The following is a 23,306-nucleotide window of genomic DNA, read 5'->3' on the forward strand; positions in this document are numbered from 1 at the left end:
CCTTTGATTTGACTTTTAGCTCTTAGGCATTATAATACTCTGTCAACTGTTACAAGAGCTCTTGCTTGTTTTTATGCTTCTTTATATGATCTTTAGTTACCTCACAGTTAATGTACATGATAGTGAAGAGGATGTGTTAGTTACATCCTGGGTTGTCAAAAAACAGAGACATAAATAGAGAAGTAGGTATAAGGGTGTGAATCACCTCCCCTAGTATTTCTCTTTCCTCTGAGTAAGGAGGGGTTCACAGTGGCTGGCCCAAGAATAGTACACCTCTGTATTTATTAGGGAGGTTCAGTTCCATGTGGAAACTTCACAAAACTTAGTTCCAGGTGTCAGCTCATTCCCAGAGGACCAGGCCATGCAAGTTTGCTCATGGCCAGTGAGTTTACTGGGCATGCTCCTGCAAAGCCTTTGGATGATATGGTACTTTGCTTCTTGTCTCTTTCAACACTTAGGAGATGGTAGCTTCCTTTATGCACAGGCCTACAAAAGGAACTTTGTTCTTAGAGAATTTGTTAATCAGGATACCTCTATGTTTACCACCTTTCCCCATAGTTAGGATTAATGTTCTCTGAAGTCATGGAAGATATTTTTTGCTTTCTTTGTATCTTGCATAATGCTATTTGTAGGCAAGGTGTTTTGAAGTGTTGGACCCCAAGTAGAACTGGGGCCTTTTCTGTTGAGGGCCACTAACCTCCGGAAAAAACTTAAGTGATTGGTTATACAGAACTTTTTATTTCTTTTTTAAAACTCACCTGATTTATAAATTAATAACAAGCTATAAAATGATGTTTAAGAAAAGGCTCACACTGGAAAAGGATCCTCAAAAACAGAACCTAGTGTGTTCATAGAACATAGATATATATAAATAAAAGAAACATATCAAGCCTGGGAAATTCAGAATTTGGGGAAAAATCAGTTTAGGTTCTCACTTTCACATTTTTTGCAAAACTAAGTTACTTATGTAAAATGCAATAATTACATAAAAGAATGAATAATAAAACTAAAAATTTATATAACCATTTATCTGATTTCTGGGCGGAGAAGAATTTACTGAACAAAACAGTGTAAGAATGTTTTTCACTATTTGTACATTTGGTAACTTAAAAAAAAAAATGTTCAGCGGTGTCTTAAAAAAAAAAAAGTCCAACGAAGTTAAAAGGTAAAACCTGAGGAAAATTAAACACAACATGTTTAATATCTTAATTCTGTAAAGTGCTCATGTAAATTCAATTGGTTTATTTTATTTTATTTTCTCCTCTTCTTCTTTTCTATCAACCTTGCCTTTATACTGTTTCAATTGGTTTATTAAATTCCCAGCTTCCATTTGGGCCGTTTACACTTGCTACCATTTAGTTCACAACAGAACTGAGTTAAGAGTTGTAGGTCCAGAGAGAAACATACCTCTTGGTGCCCTATTTAGATGAGTACTTAATAGCCCTCTATCCCCCACAGTTCTCACTTCATTTTACATTTTGTTGTGTCCTGTTTCTCTCCTTTGCCTTCTTAGCTCTGACTTCCTCCCTCCTTTTGATGGGTTCTCTTCCTCTTTTCTCGCCTTACTAAATTTAACAGTTTTTTTCCTTATTGTTTCTTTTGCCTGATTTAGGTTTCCTTCCTCTTGCTTTTATTTTGCAAGAGTTGTATCTTGCGCATTTGGGGGCACTCCTTGAACCTGGAAGTCTTCACAGCCCCCCTTCTCTGGCGTCTGTTTTTCTTTAGAATTATTTATCAGATTAGAGCAGCATAGGAGGTGTTTTTCTTTGGAAATGCATTTCTTTTATTTATTTATTTATTTATTTTACTTTTGGCTGTTTTGGGTCTTCGTTTCTGTACGAGGGCTTTCTCTAGTTGTGGCAAGTGGGGGCCACTGTTCATCGCGGTGCGCGGGCCTCTCACTGTTGCGGAGCACAGGCTCCAGACGCGCAGGCTCAGTAGTTGTGGCTCACGGGCCTAGTTGTTCCGTGGCATGTGGGATCTTCCCAGACCAGGGCTCAAACCCATGTCCCCTGCATTGGCAGGCGGACTCTCAACCACTGCACCACCAGGGAAGCCTGGAGGTGTTTTTCAAAACTGTTTTTGTGATAGAGCTACTGAAACATAACTGGACATAAAGAACTGAAATTTATTTCTAAATAACTCTGAGAAGAAGCATGGAACTTTCGCTTCTTCCATGGAGGAGGAGTAATTATGGTATGTTAATTAGGAGATCCTGATGCTGCTTAGTTTTTTTATGGTCTTCGGGAGTACTTATTCTAGGTTGTTCTGCCTTTAACCAAATTGTGGTCGTGCAAAACTGCATTACTTTTGTCTTGGAAGTCCTCCCAGTAATTATAACACACTATTGCAGTTCTCAGACTTTTGTGGGCATAAGCAATTCCCTGGGGGGACTTGTTAAAAATGTCCCCCTCCTGGAAATTAGTATTCAGATCTTGGGCACGCCATTTTAAAACTGACTTTAAGAAGAAGCACCCCAGGTAATTTTGATGTAGGTCATCAGTAGACCACAGTTGGAAAAATGTTGCCATATGGCATCAAGTCCAAACTCTTTGATATGGCTTATAATGTTGCCCCTACCTCCCTCTCCAGCCCCATTTTCCATGAGTCTATGCCACACATCCTATGCTTCAGGAATGTTAAGCCACCTAGAGTTCTCAACATGTCTTAACCTTCTCACACCTTTATATACCTTGGCACATGCTGGTCCCTGTGCTTATAACCCTCTTCCCCATCTCTGCCTTGCATATTCATTCTTCAGGTCTCTACTGAAGCATCACACCTTTCCTCTCTTCTTCTCAAACGGAATTAAACCACACTGACATAACATACTCTATTATAGCACTTAACATAGTGTTTCATCATTGTTGGTTTCCTGGTCTGTTCCCTACTAGATTATATGTACTTAAGGATGGAGTCTGTCACGTTGATCTCTCTTCCCCCAGTGTCTGGCACATGGTAGACGTAGAGTAAGTACTAAATAATATCAAAGCTTCTCTTGCCTCTTTGGAACATTAAGCATGCTAGATCTAAAGAAATGCTGTAGTAGCAGCTCTGCACTCCTGTATTCTGAGAGTTTTCACGTGTTTTTAAGTATAGAGCACTTATTTTTACAAAAAGCAATTATTCTTTAAGTGCTTTTACAAAAAGCAAGTATTTTGAATTATTTTTGAATTTTTGAATTAAAGGGACAAAAAGAGTTCGGTAATAAATAAGGTACCTTTGCTATATACCGTGTATTTTTCTTGCCACTTGTGAGTATGTGACTTGTATAAGTTGTACTTCCTCTCAAGACTTTAATTTCTGTATCTGTAATTCTCTCTAACTAATACCCATGGTGGCCTTCTAATGGTCTTTCCCTTTTCTAATAACTCTTATACAGGTACCATGTCCTCTGACTAAAATACCATTTCTCCCCCTACCTCCTTCATTTCTGTGTTTAGTTCTTCCCAGTTGCCTTCTGGAGGAAAAAAATAGGTTTGGCTTTCAAGGTCCTGTATGACCGGGTCCTTTCCTAGTCCTTGATCTTTAAATCTCACTCTTCCTTCTTGTTTTAATTTGACAGTCTCACAAAAACAGACCTTCTTCTTTGCTCTTTATAATTAGCCCTACCTGGAATATATTTATTCAAATCCTTACGTCCTACTCTAAGCCCCACCTTCTTGATGAAGATCACCATTCCATCTTGCAGTGAGGAAATTGAATAGTGAGCCAAAATATCTTCCAAGGGGAAGGTTAATAGGGAAAATATGCTTGCATGTTTTAACTTCATGGAAAATTTAGTGGGAATAATATTGTTTCATACTAAGGCATACTAAATGGATAGTTTTGTTATGTGTAGTGGAGCTTACTATGTATATTATACGTTTTTCACCTGTAGTAATTGAAGCACAATTATTCACTGTTATTTGTGAAATGAAACCAACCAGCATAAAAGCAACTATGGATCATTCCCCCATTACTTCTGTTTTCACTTCATTAATAAAATAAATGTCAACTAGTTTAAAATGTTAGTTATTATTAGCTGTAATCTATTATTTTTTCTGTAATAAACATGAGTTTGAAATAATATTCAGGCTGACTAAACTTTCTCATTACCTGAGTCCTAACTTCCTCGTTTTTTTCCAGTTGGATGTTTGCTAGGCATCTCTCAATCTGTCTTCAAAACAGAATCCACATTCTTCCTTCCTCTGCAACCTGCTCCAAGGAACAGCAGTGGGCAGGACTGTGTGCCTGGAGGGGAGAGTGGGGAGAGTGGGAATAGAGGTCAGAGAGGTCCCTGAAGGCCAGGATCACTCAGGGCCTTCTCGACCTGCCAGCGACTTTGGGCTTTGTTCTGTATTAAGTAAGTCTGCACTTTGGAAGCGTAAACCTTTTCATTTGTGGCAGGGTACATTTGTTCTTTAAGGAAATAGTTTCCCTCGGATATAATGGAGCAGGGAATTTGAGTGAAACCTTAGTATGTTCCTCCTAAAGTACCTCCTAATTTAATAGAGTAATTTAATAGTATTTGTTCTAGTATGTATTATAGTTTCCTTGGGCCTATTTCTACATCATTAAGGAAAAACATCACATTAGAAGCTATCCATTTAAATTCTTTTTTTAAAAAATTTTTAAACATCTTTATTGGAGTATAATTTCTTTACAGTGGTGTGTTAGTTTCTGCTTTATATCTAATTATTTTTAAAACAAAATTTGTAAGTTCTCTTTTCTTCTTAAAAAAAATTTCCCCTTTTTGTTTGGAGAGACAGTTGACTGACTAGTGTATAATTTAATTTGCATTTTCTGCTGTCATCGTTTCCAGCAGGGGCATTATGTTGGGAAAATTCAGGTTTAGAATTGTGATTTAATTGGAGACAGGACTGATATATAATAAGGAATGAATTGCCTTACCAGATTTGCTGACTTTTAGACGGTGCAGAGCCTATAAACTTTCTTGGGGCTCCTCATTTGGTGTGTGTAGTAAACAGAAACAATGCCATATTGGGGGTAGGAGAATAAGGATTAACATCAGCTTCTAGAGAATGGAGAGTGCTGTTTTAGAGTATAGATCCTTTAAGAAATGTTGTAGGACCTAAATTTTTATTGGAAAAGTCTGTGAATAAAATGTCTAAAGTTCATTTTTGTAAAATAACCCATGGGGTGACAGAAATTCAAGAAAGGACAAAATTGGCAAAAGTTACATAAATAGTAAAAGTCTAATAGTTACTTTAAATTTTTGATTTATTTTATGACTCTGTCATTGTTCCTTAGCATATGTTCCTTTACGTGAGTCAACAGTAGTCTAGATAAAACAAAATTCTTAAAATATTTGAGAGACTTTTTAAAATCCAAATAATCATTGGGTTTGAATAATAGGAAAAAAACTCACAGAACACACCAGACTTTGGTGAGGAGTCTGTAGTTCTATTTGGATCCATGACAATTTAAAATATTCATATTCATTTTGAACCGTTTAGTGTTTGCGCTGTAAAATTATGTTCCTATTGTTTCATTTTTTTTCCAGTGTAGCATCTTCCTTATGGACATTTGCAGTGTGTGCTCAGAAGGGAAGCGTAGGCGTAAGTGTCATTATCTCAAAGCAGAATTCTTCCTAGAATATTTTTGCTTCTGGGTTATTGCAGTGTTTAGTTTTGAAGATTAGGGAGGAACAGGAAGTTGACTGTTAACGTTCCCAGTTATGTTGCTTGTTGGCCCTCATTATGAAGACTGAGTATTACTACTCTTAGATGTTCTCAAACTAGCAACTGTTATTCAAATAATTAAGTCACCTGGTGAGATGAGGTTTTTCTTTGCACTAACTTTTTGTTTTTAATGGGTTGATAATGTTTTTTTAAAAATTATTTATTTATTTTTGGCTGCGTTGGGTCTTTGCTGCTGCACGCGGGCTTTCTCTAGTTGTGGTGAGTGGGGGCTACTCTCTGTAAATAATTCAATAATGAATGAAAATCTTAGAAATAGTATTAATACAAGTGAACTATAAAAACCAAATGTCTTTAAGAGCCAAATTTATGCATTGGAAAATTAGTTGATCCATTTTCCATTTGTCAAGGTAGAATGCCCTGATTTATACATGCTTATAGTAGTGAAATTAAGAAATGAGAATCTCTTAAGTGGTTAAATGGGATATGATCTGATTTTCAACATTATTAGAACTAAATTCAGTTTTGATTTTGCAACATCATTTGACCGTTTCTACAAAATTTTATATGGTAAAATAAAGTTTAAAATTTAACTTCATGGCACCTCATCAGATATCTAAAATCCTTATGTATCTCATAACTGTATTTAAGGACTGCAGAAATAATTTTGTTGATTGCTGCTTTGGAGGTATAAGATGTATATAAATTCTTATTCTAGATTAAGGATATCTTTAATCTCTGAAGAACTGTTTAAGCTAACTGACAAGTTGTATTCTGAATATTGCCTAGATCCACTAGAACAAAATTTGTGTTTTCACAAACTTGAGTCAAGAGTCTGGCATGTACAATGAAGATATTCATTGTGTCCCTGGGAAAGTTAATGGGTGTTACTCCAAGTTGAAGGAAAAGGATCTGTGGTCAAGTAAATTTGGAATATGTTGGTTTAAGCAAAGCTAAGCTTTACTGAAGATTTCTCAGAGCCTTTAATATTGAAATATTTTATATTAATCAGATTAATCTTACTTTAGGAATTTTAAGTATCTGGTCAGTCATTGATCTTACTTTGTTTCGTGTAATCTTTTCCTCCTTTCACAAAATAATATGCAAGTTCCGTGTCAGATATCACGTTATTTTATTAGTGGGAAGAAAGAAAATATCTCTTCTTTCAAAGGACTTAACACGTGAAAAGTCACCACATGTAGGAAATTTTGTATATGAATTTCATGTTTTCAATTCCTGTTTTCTATTTGAATTCTAGTTCCTTGAATTTTTTTTTTTTTTTTTTTTTTTGCGGTACACAGGCCTCTCACCGTTGTGGCCTCTCCCGTTGCGGAGCACAGGCTCCGGACGCGCAGGCTCAGCAGCCATGGCTCACGGGCCCAGCCGCTCCGCAGCACGAGGGATCTTCCTGCACCGGGGCACAAACCCGCGCCCCCTGCATCGGCAGGCGGACTCTCAACCACTGCGCCACCAGGGAAGCCCTAGTTCCTTGAATTTTGTAGGGACTGATAGGGAAATTAGTAAAGGACAAATGGGGTAGAAAGTAAGAGTAAGATAGAAGGAAGAACTAATTCAACAAACTGAACTAGATTAAAGATTTTTGCTTTGTCTTTTCTCTGAAATGCTTTTTGGACTAAGGTTTTCATGATACATACTTATTTGAACAAATTTTTACAGAATAAATAAGATAATAACTTGCTCATTAAAGTCTTCTGAAATTTTTTTTTCTGTGGTGTTTGGGGGTGTTGCAGGATCTATTAGTGGAAAGAACTGTACTACTTTAATATCCTGTGATTAATGGGAGTGGTCTGTGATTTAAAAATCATTGTTGTGGGCTTCCCAGGTGGCGCAGTGGTTGAGAGTCCGCCTGCCGATGCAGGGGACACGAGTTCGTGCCAGGTCCAGGAAGATCCCACGTGCCACAGAGCGGCTGGGCCCGTGAGCCACAGCCGCTGAGCCTGCGCGTCCGGAGCCTGTGCTCCACAGCGGGAGAGGCCGCAACAGTGAGAGGCCCGCGTACTGCAAAAAAAATTAAAAAAAAAAAAAATCATTTTTGTAAAGCAACTATACTCCAATAAAATTTTTTTTTTTAAAAATCATCATTACTTATGATTCTGGTTATAATCTGATACAGTTTGTTCTTCTTTCACAATTTCCTAAAAATTTGAGACTTAATTGCTCATTTCTACTCCCTTGTTAACCTTGTCTCCACTTATGATTTCGTTTCCTTTTATAATATAATCTCTAGTTTTTAAAGTTTGACTCCAGAGAGTTGCGACATGTATCAGAACATACACTGCATGATTTTTCAAGTTCAATAGTTATTCATTATACACAAATATCTGTATTTCAGATGGAGCAGCTGTCAGATGAAGAAATTGACCATGGTGCTGAAGAAGACAGTGACAAGGAAGATCAGGACCTGGACAAAATGTTTGGAGCCTGGCTGGGGGAGCTAGACAAACTCACTCAGGTTAGAAATTGTGCTTGAAAAACTGGTTGAGGATTTTAAGTCATCACTATGTGCCAAAACTTTACTGTGTAGACATGAGGATATGAATATAGTTTATGTTTTAAAATACTGCTATAAAGGGAAAATGTCCAAAACATTAACAAGTAAATGAATAGTAACTCTAGAACACAAGATATTGTCTTCTGTGGTTATTTTAAGGAGTTAAAAAAAAATGCTTTTGACAGAGGTTCTGTGCATCTAGAGGGATTTCTTAAAATCTGTTTCATAAATTGAGTTGCTGCCTAAAAAGTTTTAAAGCCTAAAATGTAAAAATCTAAATTTTAGCAAATTTAGTGAGTATGAACACATTTAGCAAATTTAGTGAGTATCAACACATTTTACAATATAAATAATATCCTCACATGCAGATATTTTCTATTACATGATTCCAGAATACTGACAAAATTTCATCCCCGGCTGCATTTGAAAACAGTGGCAGAGCTTTTTCATTTTGTTTTATTGGATCTTCGGTTTTAAAAAAAAAAGAACGACTTTACCCTCCAAACCAGGTCACTTTTTAGAATAAAAGCATATACTATTACAACCCCAGTTAATACATTATATTCAATATATATGAAGATAGTTATGTTTATTAAAGCAACGTTAACTTTATGACAATGGGAAAGAACATTAGAACAAAACTTATTTTCACTCATACTTAAATAATATCTCCGGGAAGAATTTTTGTGTAAATTGCTAAGTATGAGATTTGTTAACCAGTAGAAAAGTAGGTGGTAAGGTGGAAACTTAAAGTACTAGTTTGTTTCTGTATCTCTTTCTATAGCAGTCTGGGATTGAAACTGAGAAACTCTTCATGTAATTCTTACTAGATCATTTTGAAAAGCAGATATGTTTGTGACCACAGCCTGTTAATGATGAATTTTGAGAAGAACACTTTCAATCTTGCTAGGATTTCATAAGGATCATGCTCTTCATCTCCTATCAGAAGAAATAACAGTATTTGTGGTGATAAAGGTCTTTTATGTAGTTACCAAACCATTTCAGTTTAATTCTTAATTTTTTTTTTAAAAAGTGATTTTGGCATGGAGATGATGACTAGGCTATGCAGTTCTATGTTGAGGAGAAAAAGGAAAGAGGAAGGAAAGAAGAGGAAATAGAAAATGATAATGCTTGAAGGAAAGTATATGAGGGCCAGCTGTTATGTGTGGGATTTCCTTTTTTTTTTTGGCCATGCTGTGTGGCTTGTAGGATCTCAGTTCCCTGACCAGGGATTGAACCCAGGCCACAGCAGTGAAAGCCCGGAATCCTAACCACTTGGTCACCAGGGAACTCCCAGGGGTTTCCTTGACTGTGGGTTTTATTGTCCATCCCCAGAATCCTAACCACTTGGTCACCAGGGAACTCCCAGGGGTTTCCTTGACTGTGGGTTTTATTGTCCATCCCTGGAGAGGGGCCAAAAAAGAGCAAAGACAGGTAAATATCAGTCCAGCCACTCTGGGTGGAGTAGACTCCATGCTACTCCACTGTAGATGGCATTTCTACTGAATACAATAAAACCTTGTATTCTTCCCTATATTTTAAATTCCCTGACATACAGATGTGAAGAGCCATTCATCAAAAAAGGTTGGCTCCTAAACTAATGCTGTGACAGTTTTTTTTTTAATGTATGAAGCTGTCTTTAGAGAGAAAACAGGTTAAAACTATTGCATAACATGGCTCGCTGCTAGCAAGTTGCTTTTTAACACTTCAGAAATTTTCAAAAAATATTTTACTTACTAAGTTGGTGGCTGAAACTTAAGTTGTTTATTTCCTCATTTTAGTTAACTACAGAGTCATCTGTGCACCTATATTACCCAAACGATGTTAATGGATTTTCAGCTTTATATTAAATCAGTTTTAAGTGATTGTTGAATCATCTGAAATTGTTTGCAAAATTTTATATGTATTTGCATTTTTCTGGAAGAAGGTTCATGGCTTTTATCACATTCTCAATGACCTCCACTCCCACCCTGACTCCACCCCCTGCCAAAAAAATATGTTAAAAAACCACTCTACTAGATTACCCATTTCTTGGCATCAAGGAGTATTTCTTATTATTTCCCTTTTTGCCCCAGCACCATGGACACAGCAGATAATTATAATAAGTATTTGTTTATTTAAACTGATGAATAGATTGAGTGTTAATATGTTTTCAATTATATTCAGATTTTACTGAAAATATTACCTACATACTATTCTTCATTTCCACTTAGAGAAGGAGGATTAGGCCTTAAATTGCAGCAGCAGATTTTGGTTTGAGGTTGAAGGAGAATTTCCTAGCTGTTTCCCGAAACTTTGAAATAAGACACTGAATGGCTGTGGATCTCCTTCAGATGATAGCTTTAAAAACTGGATGTTACAATAGCCTGGAGATGGAAACAACCTAAGTGCCCATCATCAGATGAATGGATAAAGAAGATGTGGCACATATATACAATGGAATATTACTCAGCCATAAAAAGAAACGAAATTGAGCTATTTGTAATGAGGTGGATAGACCTAGAGTCTGTCATACAGAGTGAAGTAAGTCAGAAAGAGAAAGACAAATACTGTATGCTAACACATATATATATGGAATTTAAGGAAAAAAAATGTCATGAAGAACCTAGAGGTAAGACAGGAATAAAGGCACAGACCTACTAGAGAATGGACTTGAGGATATGGGGAGGGGGGAAAGGTGAGCTGTGACAAAGCGAGAGAGAGGCATGGACATATATACACTACCAAACGTAAGGTAGATAGCTAGTGGGAAGCAGCCGCATAGCACAGGGAGATCAGCTCGGTGCTTTGTGACTGCCTGGAGGGGTGGGATAGGGAGGGTGGGAGGGAGGGAGACGCAAGAGGGAAGAGATATGGGAACATATGTATATGTATAACTGATTCACTTTGTTATAAAGCAGAAACTAACACACCATTGTAAAGCAATTATACCCCAATAAAGATGTTAAAAAAAAAAACCAAAAAAACAAATAAAAACTGGATGGACACTATCTAAATGGATTCAGTTGAAACAAATGAATAAAGAAGACAGCATTCTAATCTAATTCCATGATTCTACAAATAGACTATTCAGCATTCTTTTTCATTTGAAATCTATTTGATAATTATAAAGAGAAATTAAAATTTTAAAAGACTAATCGTAATATTTACAAATTAATTTAAATAGACACTAAATAACTATTGACCCTTTCCCTGAATTTCTCTGTTGTAAACGCCTTATCTTCCTTATTGTAGAAAGGTTGGAGAGAAAAAAGTGTCATTTAAAAAGATGGTGAGTTGGGACTTCCCTGGTGGTCCAGTGGTAAAGAATCCACCTTAACAATGTGGGGGACGCGGGTTTGATCCCTGGTCAGGGAACTAAGATCCCACATGCCACGGGGTAACTAAGCCTGCGTGCCACAACTACTGAGCTCACGCGCCTCAACTAGAGAAGAGAAAACCCGCACGCCACAACTAGGGAGAAGCCTGCATGCTGCAACAAAAGATCCTGCATGCCTCAACGAAGATCCCGCATGCCACAGCTAAGACCTGATGCAGCCAAAAATAAATAAATTAAATAAATAAATAATTTTAAAATCTTAAAAATAAAAAAATAAAAAGGTGGTGAGTTAACTTACAAGACACCCTACCCTGAAGATCAGTGTGATTGAAGACTTAATCACAGGCAGTATAGCTGGTTACATTTTGCCCTCACCTTAGTAGAGCTTGCAAAGAACAAGGACATTGCATCATTGTTTGAAGTTGTAGCCATTAAGATCTAGGGTCTCATAATTTTGAGTCCAGAATTGTGCCTTATCTCCAGGGTAATTCATTCCAAGAATGAGGCTCTGTTGGACCAAAAACAAATTCCTTTGAAGAGAGAGAAAACAGAATTCTCTGCATTATTTCTTATCTTACCATGCCCATATTCATATACCTAGCTTATTTTATAGTGAATTTATGTAAAACGAGCTCAGTCACTATCCATGATGTATTCAATATTTGGAAAGATATTTACTCCAAACTGTAACTATCTCAAGTGCCTTAAGTAAGCATATATCTAAAAATTGAAGAAACTATAACCAAAATGATATGAAAACCAATTATACTTTTCCTTAATGCTATTACTTAGAAGAACTTTGGTTGTATTAACTATTATACGACAGTTCACTTAATCATAAAAAAAAACTTTATTCATCTTTTTATTATAATTGAAGCCTGAATTTAATATGACTTCTTAAACTTTGTTTTTTAAAGAGTTTGGATTCTGACAAGCCCACGGAACCAATAAAAAGATCTCCTCTTCGCCAGGAAACAAACATGGCCAATTTTTCTTATCGTTTCTCCATATACAACTTGAATGGTAAGATGTAATTGGAAACAAAATGTAAAACAATGTATTAAGTTATATAATGTAGAAATAATACAGTAACAATTACAAATAGCTCAATATAAAAACCATATATGCATAACTTGACTGAGTTCTTATATTTCTTGATTTGTACATTTTATTACTAATTCAAATCATCACAGAAAAAAACAAACTGGAACATAACTAAAATAGTTTTCTAGTTGAGTTATTAATAATTGACAAAGTACATACTCAGGTAGAATCCTACAGCAAACTTAATTGCATTGTTGTATTTTCACTGGAATAAAGTCCAGTGAAAGTGAAATTACTTGTTACTAATTTAAAACCAGCCCCTCTGGCCTTTATTTAATGAACTCTACCTAGTCAGCTTTTAGTTCTTGGAACTGACATTTCAATCTGTAATTTTTTTTAGGGCTTAACATTTCTCTTTTTATGCCCTCAGATCTTTAGGTATTAACATCTCCACCAGGGCAATATTAACAACTTAGAGCCTCTGGTAAAAAATTGCATGGGGCATGTGGTTAAAACCATGGAACAGTATACAATTTTTCCATTATTTTTATCTTTCAATTCATAATTTTATCCTCCTCTGATTACTACAAATCTTAAAAGATGGACTCTTTGCTTCTAAAATTTTCTCTTGGAATTTAAAACAAAAAACTGTTAGAAATCCTGTATTTGATAGGCGTTAGGCCCAATAGGATGAATTTGTTTGCTTTTCCCCTGGCATTCATTAACTGATTTATAATAGAATGTATAAATTCTAATTCACTGTGTTCTGGAAACATGTATGTTGTTCATTGCAGAAGCTCTGAATCAGGGAGAGACTGTGGATCTGGATGCCCTAATGGCCGATCTTTGCTCAATAGAGCAGGAGCTCAGCAGTTTTGGTGCAGGAAATAGTAAGCGTCAAATCACAGAAACAAAAGCCACTCAGAAGTTACCTGCTAGCCGACATACATCAAAACATGGCACCTTGAAAGGATTGTCTTCTTCGTCTAATAGGATAACTAAACCGTCTCATGCCAACTACTCCCTGGATGACATCACCGCACAGTTAGAACAGGCCTCCTTGAGCATGGATGAGGCTGCTCAGCAGTCTGTACTAGAAGGTACTAAGTCCTTAGTAACTAATCAGCACAGGAGAACAGCGTCAGCGGGCACAGTGAGTGATGCTGAAGTACGCTCTATTAGTAACTCCTCTCGTTCAAGCATCACTTCTGCAGCCTCTAGCATGGACTCTTTGGATATTGATAAAGTAACACGCCCTCAAGAACTGGATTTGACACATCAGGGGCAGCCAATTACTGAGGTAAGTGGATGGAACTTTCTTCCCTGGTATTTCAGTATTACAATAAGGAAGAAATGATATTTTAAAAATGCAGTTCTAATCAACTTTCCTGTTTTTTCTACATTTAAAGTTTGTCAAGAATACCTCTGAGCTAAGCTTTAAAATCAGACTACAGAATATATTACCAGATATAGCAGTATCATAAAGATGATTAAGAAGAGATTTAGTTTCTTCAGTTTTATTCTTGTGACTATTTGAAGTCCTTAAATTAATGTCAGTTGTATCACATGATTAAAAAACTTGAAATATATTTAATGATATTTTGTAAAGTTATGATAGCTATTAAGCTGAAATAATTGCTTTCTAATAATATGTTTATTACAAAATAACCATTTGAGAAAATGACTCATATCCCCATTATAATTCTCCCAGATTCTAGCTCTCAGGGTTTACTCCATTTTATTGTCAAAGAGTTGGTGTGATGTAGTGAAAAGAGCCACTGGGCTTGGAATTGGAAAACTTGGTTCCAAGTGTTTCACCACCTATCAGACCTACATGAGTTATTCAATCTTTGTGAACTTCAATTTCTCATAAGTAAAGTGGAGCTAATAGTACATGGTCTACCTTCCTCATACGGTGGTTCAGAGAATCAGAAGTGATATGATATGCATGAACAGATTTTAAAAGATGAAGTTTTTCTGGATGTGATGGGGTGAGGGTAAGGAATGGATCTGTGATAAAATAAGTTTAGTAAAAGCTGAGCTTGATGAAGATGAATTCTTTATTGAGTTTTTTTCATCAAGGAGAAGGCAATTTTGTTATAAGGCAGCAGCAAGAAAGAAGAAAACCTATGGGGCAGAATAAAGCCAGCCTTCCATTCAGTTTATATATATAGTGCTCTCTAATACAGGGTAAAATAATTTATATTAATCAATACTAAGGTAAAATCTTATAAAACGTTGTTTAAGGAATTGCAGAGAAATTCAAAGTTTACACGTGTTACTCAATATTATTGATCTTCCCACCATTGATTTAATTCATTAGGTTAATTTCCATCCATCAGTAACTCTTGGTATCCACCAGTACTTTGTTCTAGGCACTGTGGAGCACAAAAGAAGCATGAATCATGGTAGTTTGGAGATAAATTTAAGTTTTATTGCTTGTAAAGAAAGTTAGCAAATTACATCAAAGAGTAAACTTTCATTTATTTAAAATGAAACTTTTCTAAGTGGTATATATTCTACAGAGAACTTGAAAACTTATTTCTACCTTGTGATACCTGGGCGTTATATTTAGCACCAGCTACTTAGCATGCATCACTTATATCTTTTAGGCTTACCTGTTGGGAAATGAGCAATATTTTATTAGGGATGAGCTTGTTTGGTTATTCTGTGTTTTGTGTGTTGATATTCCTTCTTTCCAATCAGATTATTTTGAGTTGGGTCAAAATGCATGAGGACAGGTTATGAACTAATTAAGAATCTTGGTGTGTATGTGTGTGTTTCCATCTGTAAAATACACTCATTATAAAGTTCACTCTGTAAAGTACACTCATTATAAGTAACAATTGAAGAGCAAACAAAGTAAAAAGTGAAGTCTTCTAGCAAACACTTCACACAGTATCTAGTGGTATCCATGGGCAAGGATACCAGTGTTCAATGGTATAATATTTAATATAAGACTTTAGTATAAGGTTTGGTGAGTAAGCCAGCAAAAAGCAGGGAAAGGAGTTAAAAGTCTTCTCTGTCCAGCCTGTTCTTTTGCCTTGCCCAGGTGGGTAGAAGAGTGGCTTAACGAATCTGGAACTTGTTTCAATGTACTTTTTTTTGGATCTAGTCTGTTCTAATGCAAACCAAGAAAACTAAGAGAGGCTTGCTAGATCCCAAACCAGTGTATCAAATTACCACCAGACTCAAATACAATTTTTTAAAAAATACTTTAATTAGTTTTGCATGCATGGAGTTAAAGAGTCATATAGTTCTAGGGACTTCCCTGTTCGCACAGCGGTTAAGAATCCACCTGCCAATGCAGGGGACAGGGTTCAATCCCTGGTCTGGGAAGATCCCACATGCCGCGGAGCAACTAAGCCTGTGTGCCACAACTACTGAGCCTGCGCTCTAGAGCCCGTGAGCCACAACTACTGAAGCCTGCGGTGTGCTCCGCAACAAGAGAAGCCACCGCAATGAGAAACCTGTGCACCGCAACGAAGAGTAGCCCCCCTTGCCTCAACTAGTTAAAGCCCGCACGCAGCAACGAAGACGCAATGCAGCCAAAAATTTTAAAAAATAATAAATAAATTAATTTAAAAAACAGTCATATAGTTCTAAAGAGACTTGTTACCAAAAAAACTTTGCTACACGTGCACACACACGCTCATGCACCCTGTATTCTGCTCGCAGAGGTAAGTGCTTTCTACTCTTTCAGCTGATTCTTAGTGTATTTACCTATCATTAAATCTATAAGTATATCGCTATTTCTTGATTTTTTTTCAGTTGTATGTATTACCTACTGTCTTCTCACTTTGGAAATTAGGATATAGTTCTCCTTAGACAGTTCCCCTCTTTTCTCCCCTCCCGTTCCCCCATCCTTCGAATATATTTTGGTTGGGTAACTATTCAGTGTTTATATTATCATGACTGTATACATGCAATTTACTGCTAAACTGTATATACTTCTGTTACATTTCCTTTTGGGGACATTACCTTTTGCTTTTCCTGGAATTAAGAATTGTCTTTAGATTTCAAAATAGCTTTTTGTATGTTTATCACTATTTCTACTCCAAACTTTCTCCCAGTTGATTAAATCTCTTACTTGGTTTGAACAAAATTGGTGTTCTATTAATTTCATCTTCTTAAAGTTCTTCTTTGTCTTTTGTAGTCTTTATTCTAGTATCATTCTTAGGTCTTTTCTCTCAGGTGGGTAAGCTTCTCCAGAGAAGATTCTTCCAATCCCCTGCATGGAGGGCATATGCTTGGCTGCCAATGCTTTAGCACTCATTTGGGAAAGAAGGCATGGGATGTGGAGTGGTCCTTAACACAACCTTCCATTTAATCCTTTCAAGTCAAGGCTATCGACATCTGGGCTACATAATTCTTTGTTGTGGAAGCTATCCTGTGCATTGTAGGATGTTTAGCAGCATCCCTGGCATCTACCCACTAGGTGCCAGTACTACATACATCCCTCCAGTTGTGGCAACTAGAAATGTCTCCAGACATTGCTGTCTGTTCCCTGTGAGGCAAAATCGCCCCCATTTGAGAATCACTGTGTAAGTAGAAAGGGTTAATAATAGCAGGTCTGAGCCCTTTTTTTCATGGGAAATGACCTTGGATTTTCCTTCTCCTGGCATTCTTTACTAGAAACTTGATTAATGAATATATAACGTATCCAGGTAATATTGTTTATTGTAAATTGATGCTGATTGGTGAGTGCATATGGATCAGGAAGACTGTGAGTGAACTATAGAAGCCTGTGAAAAGACACTGAACTTGACTCCTGTTGTGCAATGTGTGACTCTTGTAGGTGAGCATGAACATATCCCTCCAGGGGCCCTGGAACCTACACTCATTGGCTGTTAAAATATGCTCCTGGTTCCTGTGAAGCATGGAGTGTCCCTAAGCCAGGGTGATTTCTGTACTTATTCACATGATCTCTTTCTCTTACAGGGTCCAAAAAAGGCCCCTGGTGGGCTGTATAAACCCCTTCTGAAGATAGCGTGCCTCATGCTAGCATGCTGTCTTTGTCTTTGTCTTTCTGCAGAACTAAATGAACCTGGTGCCAAGCTGTGGTCTTTGGGGTCCTATGAATGAATATCGGTCTGAACCTGAGACTGCTGCTGGTGGCAGGAAAGGAGGAAATCTGGGAATTAACTGCTTTCTTAAATATGCTTTCAACCAGTCCTGCTTTTAGTCCCACCTTCATTCACTTCTGCTGATTCTGGAGTCATTTGAGGCTACAGAATGTAAACTGGGGTGCTCCTCTGCTTTTCTCCAGTGCTGGCTTAGCATTCAGCTTTCCTTGGGCCTGCTGAGTGTTTTTTTTACCACTCAGCCATATGCTTTCTGGCTTCCAAATTTTTGTCATGTCTTCTTATGAGTTTGTCTTTAAAACAGCAGCAACAACCAAACCCTTTATCTATGTTTTAGTGAGATTTGGGGAGGGATTGGAACTACCTCATTGGCCATTCACAGTCTCCTTTTCATGTCTACTGTCTCTTGACCTTGGAGTGCCCCAAGGTGCAGTCCTCAGACTACCTTTCTATCTGTATCTACTCCTTTTGTGATCTTACACACTGACAACTCCCAAATTTTAATACCCTATCATTTATTTAAGGCACATTTCCCCCCCCTACATCTTAGTTCCTCTAAAAACAATGGTTCTCAACTGGGAGCTATTTTGTCCCCCAGAGGGCGTTTTTGGCTGTCAGTGATAGAAGGGTGCTCCTGGCATCTGGTGGGTAGGGGCCAGGGGTGCTGCTAAAATCCTGCAATGCACAGGACAGCCTCCACAGCAAACAAGTATCTGACCCAAAATAGTGCCAAGATTGAGGAGCCATGTTCTAAAGCAGGTGGCATCGGTCACTCACTGTCAGCAAGATGGCAATTACACTGTGTTGTGTGAAGCTGTCTGTTGACAGTTTCTGATAAAGATCAAGAAATACCAGCACTAAATCACCTTAGATTCAAGGGAATACAGGTTTCTTTAGCCAGTGCCTCTCCCCTGAACTCCAGGCTCATGCATCCTATTTCTAATCAGTATCTCCATTTGGTTATCTAATAGGTAACTCAGATTTAACTGCTCTAAAACTGAAGCCCTGATTTTTTTCTCCCAGACTTATTCCTCCTGCAGTCTTCTCCATCTCAGTTAATGGCTATTCTGTCCTTCCAGTTCATCAAGCAAAACCCTTGGAGTCTTTATCTCCTTCTCTTTTTTTTTTTCCCCACCCTGCTTCCAATCCAGCAGCCAGTTCTGTTGCCTTAACTTCAGATTATATCCAGAATTTGATCACTTCTCACCACCTTCACTGCCACCAAGCCAACCCTGTCTTGATATAGATTTTTGCAGTAGTCTCCCAATGAGTCTTCTGTGTTCACTGTTCCCTTAACAGTCTGTTATCCACATGTCAGCCAGAATGGTCCTATTAAAGGTAAGTCAGATCTTGCCCCTCCTCCTTTCAAACCCAAAGGCTTTGTATCTTACTCAGTATAAAACCAAAATCCCTACAGTGGCCTGCAGGGCCTTACCAGATCTGCTTTCCTGTTGCCTGCTCCTGTATTCCTTTCTTTCCTCCCTCCCTTACTCTGTCAGCCATACTGCCTCCCAGTTGTTCGTTGCCAGAAGTCAGAGCTTTCCTCAGAGCCTTTTCGTTAGTCCCCCTGCCTGGATGCCCTTCCCTGTGATAGTACCCCTTTACTACCTTTAGGGATTTGCTTAAAAGTCACTTTCCCAGTGAGGCCTTCTGTGATCACCCTATTTTAAAATTGAACTCCTCTTCCTCTGCCCTGTGATACTTTTTATCTCCCTTTTCTGCTTTATATTTCTCTTTATTTTATCACCATTTAAAATACTATATATTTTACTTTTTTAAAAAATAAATTTATTTATTTATGTGTGTATGTATGTATGTTTGGCTGCGGTGGGTCTTCATTGCTGCATGCAGGCTTTCTCTAGTTGCGGCGAGCAGGGGCTACTCTTCATTGCGGTGCGCAGGCTTCTCATTGCAGTGTCTTCTCGTTGTGGAGCACGTGCTCTAGGGCCACGGACTTCGGTAGTTGTGGCACGCAGGCTCAGTAGTTGTGGCTCGCGGGTTCTAGAGCACAGGCTCAGTAGTTGTGGCGCATGGGCTTAGTTGTTCCGCGGCATGTGCGATCTTCCCAGACCAGGGCTTGAACACGTGCCCCCTGCATTGGCAGGTGGATTCTTAACTACTGTGCCACCAGGGAAGTCCTTTACTTCTTTTATTTTGCTCATCTGTCTTCTCCCACTTGAATGTGAGGTCCAGGAGGAGAGGAAATTTTTGAAAAATTTCTTTGATTCCTGATGTGTCTTTAGCACCTAGAACATTATTTGGCTCGTAAGAAGCAGTCAGATATTTGAATGAGCATTTAAATATATGCACATGTTCAATCCATCTTTGTCTAGAAGTCTTGCACTCTAAAATTATCAGCAATTATTTTCTTTCAAGATAGTGGGCGGAGTGCCATGAGTGAAGTAATATGTGAAAATTCTGATAGTGAAACTTTTTTTTTAGACCCCACTAAGTTCTTTAGAGGAAGTAATTATACCTGTTTTAAGAAACCTAGGACAGAATAGTTACTTGCACTGAAGTTTGGTGATACAAATACCAGTTGGAAAAATCAATTTGAGATTGGTACTATTTCGTCTTGGGGATGTGGGTATTCAAACTGCCCATTCAAAAATAAATAATTCTGTGGCTTATCTTTCTGCCTCCTTGCTCTCTAAAGCCAGCAGGGATAGGCACAGTATAATTTCACATCAGGGAGAGTATGTCTTTTTCCCCTCCTTTCTCTTTCTTGACTTTTGTTGAAATACTGTGCTTCCAGGCACTTCACATATGTTTATTTCATTTAAGCTTCCCGCTATCCCGGGCATTATTCCAAAGAAGAGATTAAGTAGGTCAAATAACTGGGAAGTCTATATTTGAATTCCAAAACTACATTTGCTTCCCAACTTTTATCAGTATCTTAAAAATAAAGTGAAGCTGATTATCAAAAATGATTATTCCCTGAATGTTAAAGAATCCTTTAAGCATAAAAATATTTTCCATGGATAAATGTAAAAATGAATTACAGAATAATTTTAGTTAGTATTCTTATAAAATCCATCAGTAATGTTCATTTGCTAAGTTTTTAAAATTAGAATTCATTGTAGTTGAAGTAAATTAGGGCTGTTTATATCTAAAGCAATGTGAAATAAATGTTGCAGCTGACTTGCTGGTACTTTTATTCACATTAACTGATAAAACAATTTTTAATAAGACAGCAGTTTTCAAATTTAAATAGTAATTTCATGTTATAAATTTTATATAAAGTAGGGTCTACTGATAAAAGGTTAGTGCTAAAATATACCTGTATATTTATTTTCTGGTGGGATTTAAGGGAATGATTCCTCTGAATTTGGCATTTTATACACATAAATGTGTTTTTAAAGTGAAAATACTTTTAGAAGCTTTTACTGAAGTTTATGGTAGATTCAAAAAGTTTTGCTGAATCTTTAAGAATATTTGATGATCGTATTATAAATATTTTGATAGGAAAAATTCCCTAAATATCTGAGCTACTAAAACTTTTCAGTGTTATATATTTTTTCCTTATGTACATAGGGTTTTTTAAATGAAATATTTCATGGATACACCATTATAACTTGTGATATGCAACACAGCATATCATAGCTTCAGGGCAATTCCTTTACTTCTTTTACTTTCCCGAACTATTTCAGGAATTAATGTGTGCAGAAATTTTGAGGTATTGGAAAGAAAACAGCAATTGTGTTGTACTATCAGTAGCATTGGCATTGAAGTCCCAAATTATTCTTAGAAAACAGCCTTTTGCTCTGAAGTATTAACCAGGTGGGAGCACAGGGCTTTCTGAAACTTTAAGAGGCCTACATATCTAAAAGATTGGGGTTATTAATTATTACAGCTACATTTCGCCTAGAATTCTAGTGGCTATGTTGCTACATCTCACTGAAATTTATTCACGTGTACCAACTTGGTGTTCAATTCTAGATTTTACTGGCCTAGTGAGATTAATAAAAGGAATAGGTATCAGATGAAAGAAGAACTGAAGATTGGTGAAAGCCAGGGGAAAAGCCTGGTCATCACTCATAGACACTTTTCAGACACACCACCCAGTCAACACTGGCATATATGCCCTGATCCTTATTGGGTGGGTTTCTTAGAAATATATGCAGTGTTTCCTTGAGGAAGTGAAAACGCATCTTTATTTGGTTTTAGGTCTGTTTTGTTTTTGTTTTCTGTTTTGCTTTGTGTTGGGAGAGCTGGTAAAGGACCTTATACTGGCTATATAATGGCCAGTTACATATCTAGGAGAGGAATAAACGGAAGAGGGAGGAAAAGAGAAAATAATATCAGCTACTATATTGAGTGCTTATTCTGTGTTGGGCATTGTGCTTTACATGCCTAACACACTGAATCTGTACAGTGCCTTGTGGAATAGGTACCATTACCTCTATTTTACAATGAAAGGAACTAAGGCAGAGTGACTAAATAACTTTCCCAAGGGTTTGAACCCAGACAGTCAGCAATACCTTGCTGTTTCATCACAGAATTGAAGGAGGATCAAGACAAGGCTAGACTGGCCAGTGCTTCTCAGATCCAGACCTAGAGACAGAACTACATGGGCAGTAGAAAAAAGGCAAAGAGATTTATGCAGCAACATCCCCATCTTGTGGTGTTTTAGTATATTCCCGAATATATTGTTAAAATTTAACAGCTATAAGCTAGCTCTAATCTAAATGAATTGAGGCTTAAATAAAATTCAGATGATGGCTGGTGGTTTCCCACTTTTGATATAATAGTAATGTAATTATTACTCATTAATGTTTATAGCAACTTTTGGAGATAAATGCTGTCATTACACCATTTTACACATGAGGAAACAGGTTAAATAATAAGCCCAGAGTCGCATTGCCAGGAAACGACTGAGCTGGGGCTTGAAACAGGCCCTCTGGCCGCAGGGTCTGGATTCTTAACCATCATGCTATATTTATTTTTAATATTTGCGAAGAGCATATACACATATCAGTAAGAGATGATGAACGTTTTATTGAAGCATTAATGTGTGTTCACAAACCTCCACTTTCCTCCAGTTGTTATCTAAGGTGTACGCTACCAAAACGAAGTGTTTTATTTTGTAACCATGGTTTTGGTAGAAGGTCATTTCTTGATTATGGGTGGGCTCCTGTGTTCAGATCAGTGCTTCTCTATACATCCTCCCCCCACAAGATTCTGGCTCGTAAATGGTACTTTTAACACGTTACAGATTCAGTTCAAGAAAGCAGTGATCCATAACTTGCTTTGCAGAGATTTGTGGAGAGTTTTTGAGAGATTGATAGAGAACGTGATAGCTTTATAACAAATGAAAGATTTTGAAACTGAGAAGGTATGGAGCAAAGTTTGTGTGCAGAATTGACCTTCACATTCACTTCTTGTATGTGTTTTGAGCACAGCTTTTAGATTTATGAAAGTAGTGATGAAGAAAAGATAAAAATACTACCAAAAAAAAGTATTTAAATAGTAGTAGTATTTTTTGTAGTATTTAAATATTTTATGGAAATGGAACCTATTTAACGTTAAAGAAATGATTTCTATCATTGCATAATCCCTTTTCATCTTTATTAAGATAACAACATTTAATCTTTGTTTGCATATGTACTGTTTTCTATTGTCTTTGTTACTTCCCATATGTATATTCATTTTTGGTAAGGATATGTTGAATTTTAATAATATAATGGTTCCATCATACTGTTTAA

At 37.0% G+C, this 23,306-nt stretch overlaps 1 protein-coding gene across 2 annotated transcripts in view; it reads left to right on the top strand.

Moving 5' to 3' along the window:
* Window positions 1–23,306, top strand: part of RAPH1 (Ras association (RalGDS/AF-6) and pleckstrin homology domains 1) — a 97,283-nt gene that overhangs the window by 25,714 nt on the left and 48,263 nt on the right. For both annotated transcript variants that reach the window (XM_082657661.1, XM_082657662.1), the window contains exons 2-4: window positions 7,996–8,115; window positions 12,391–12,496; window positions 13,312–13,817. In XM_082657661.1, coding sequence (XP_082513787.1) covers window positions 7,996–8,115; window positions 12,391–12,496; window positions 13,312–13,817 — 732 coding nt within the window. The remainder of the gene's footprint in view (window positions 1–7,995; window positions 8,116–12,390; window positions 12,497–13,311; window positions 13,818–23,306) is intronic.

Source organism: Grampus griseus (assembly GCF_964374135.1).
Source record: "Grampus griseus genome assembly, chromosome: 7".
Lineage (NCBI taxonomy): Eukaryota > Metazoa > Chordata > Mammalia > Artiodactyla > Delphinidae > Grampus > Grampus griseus.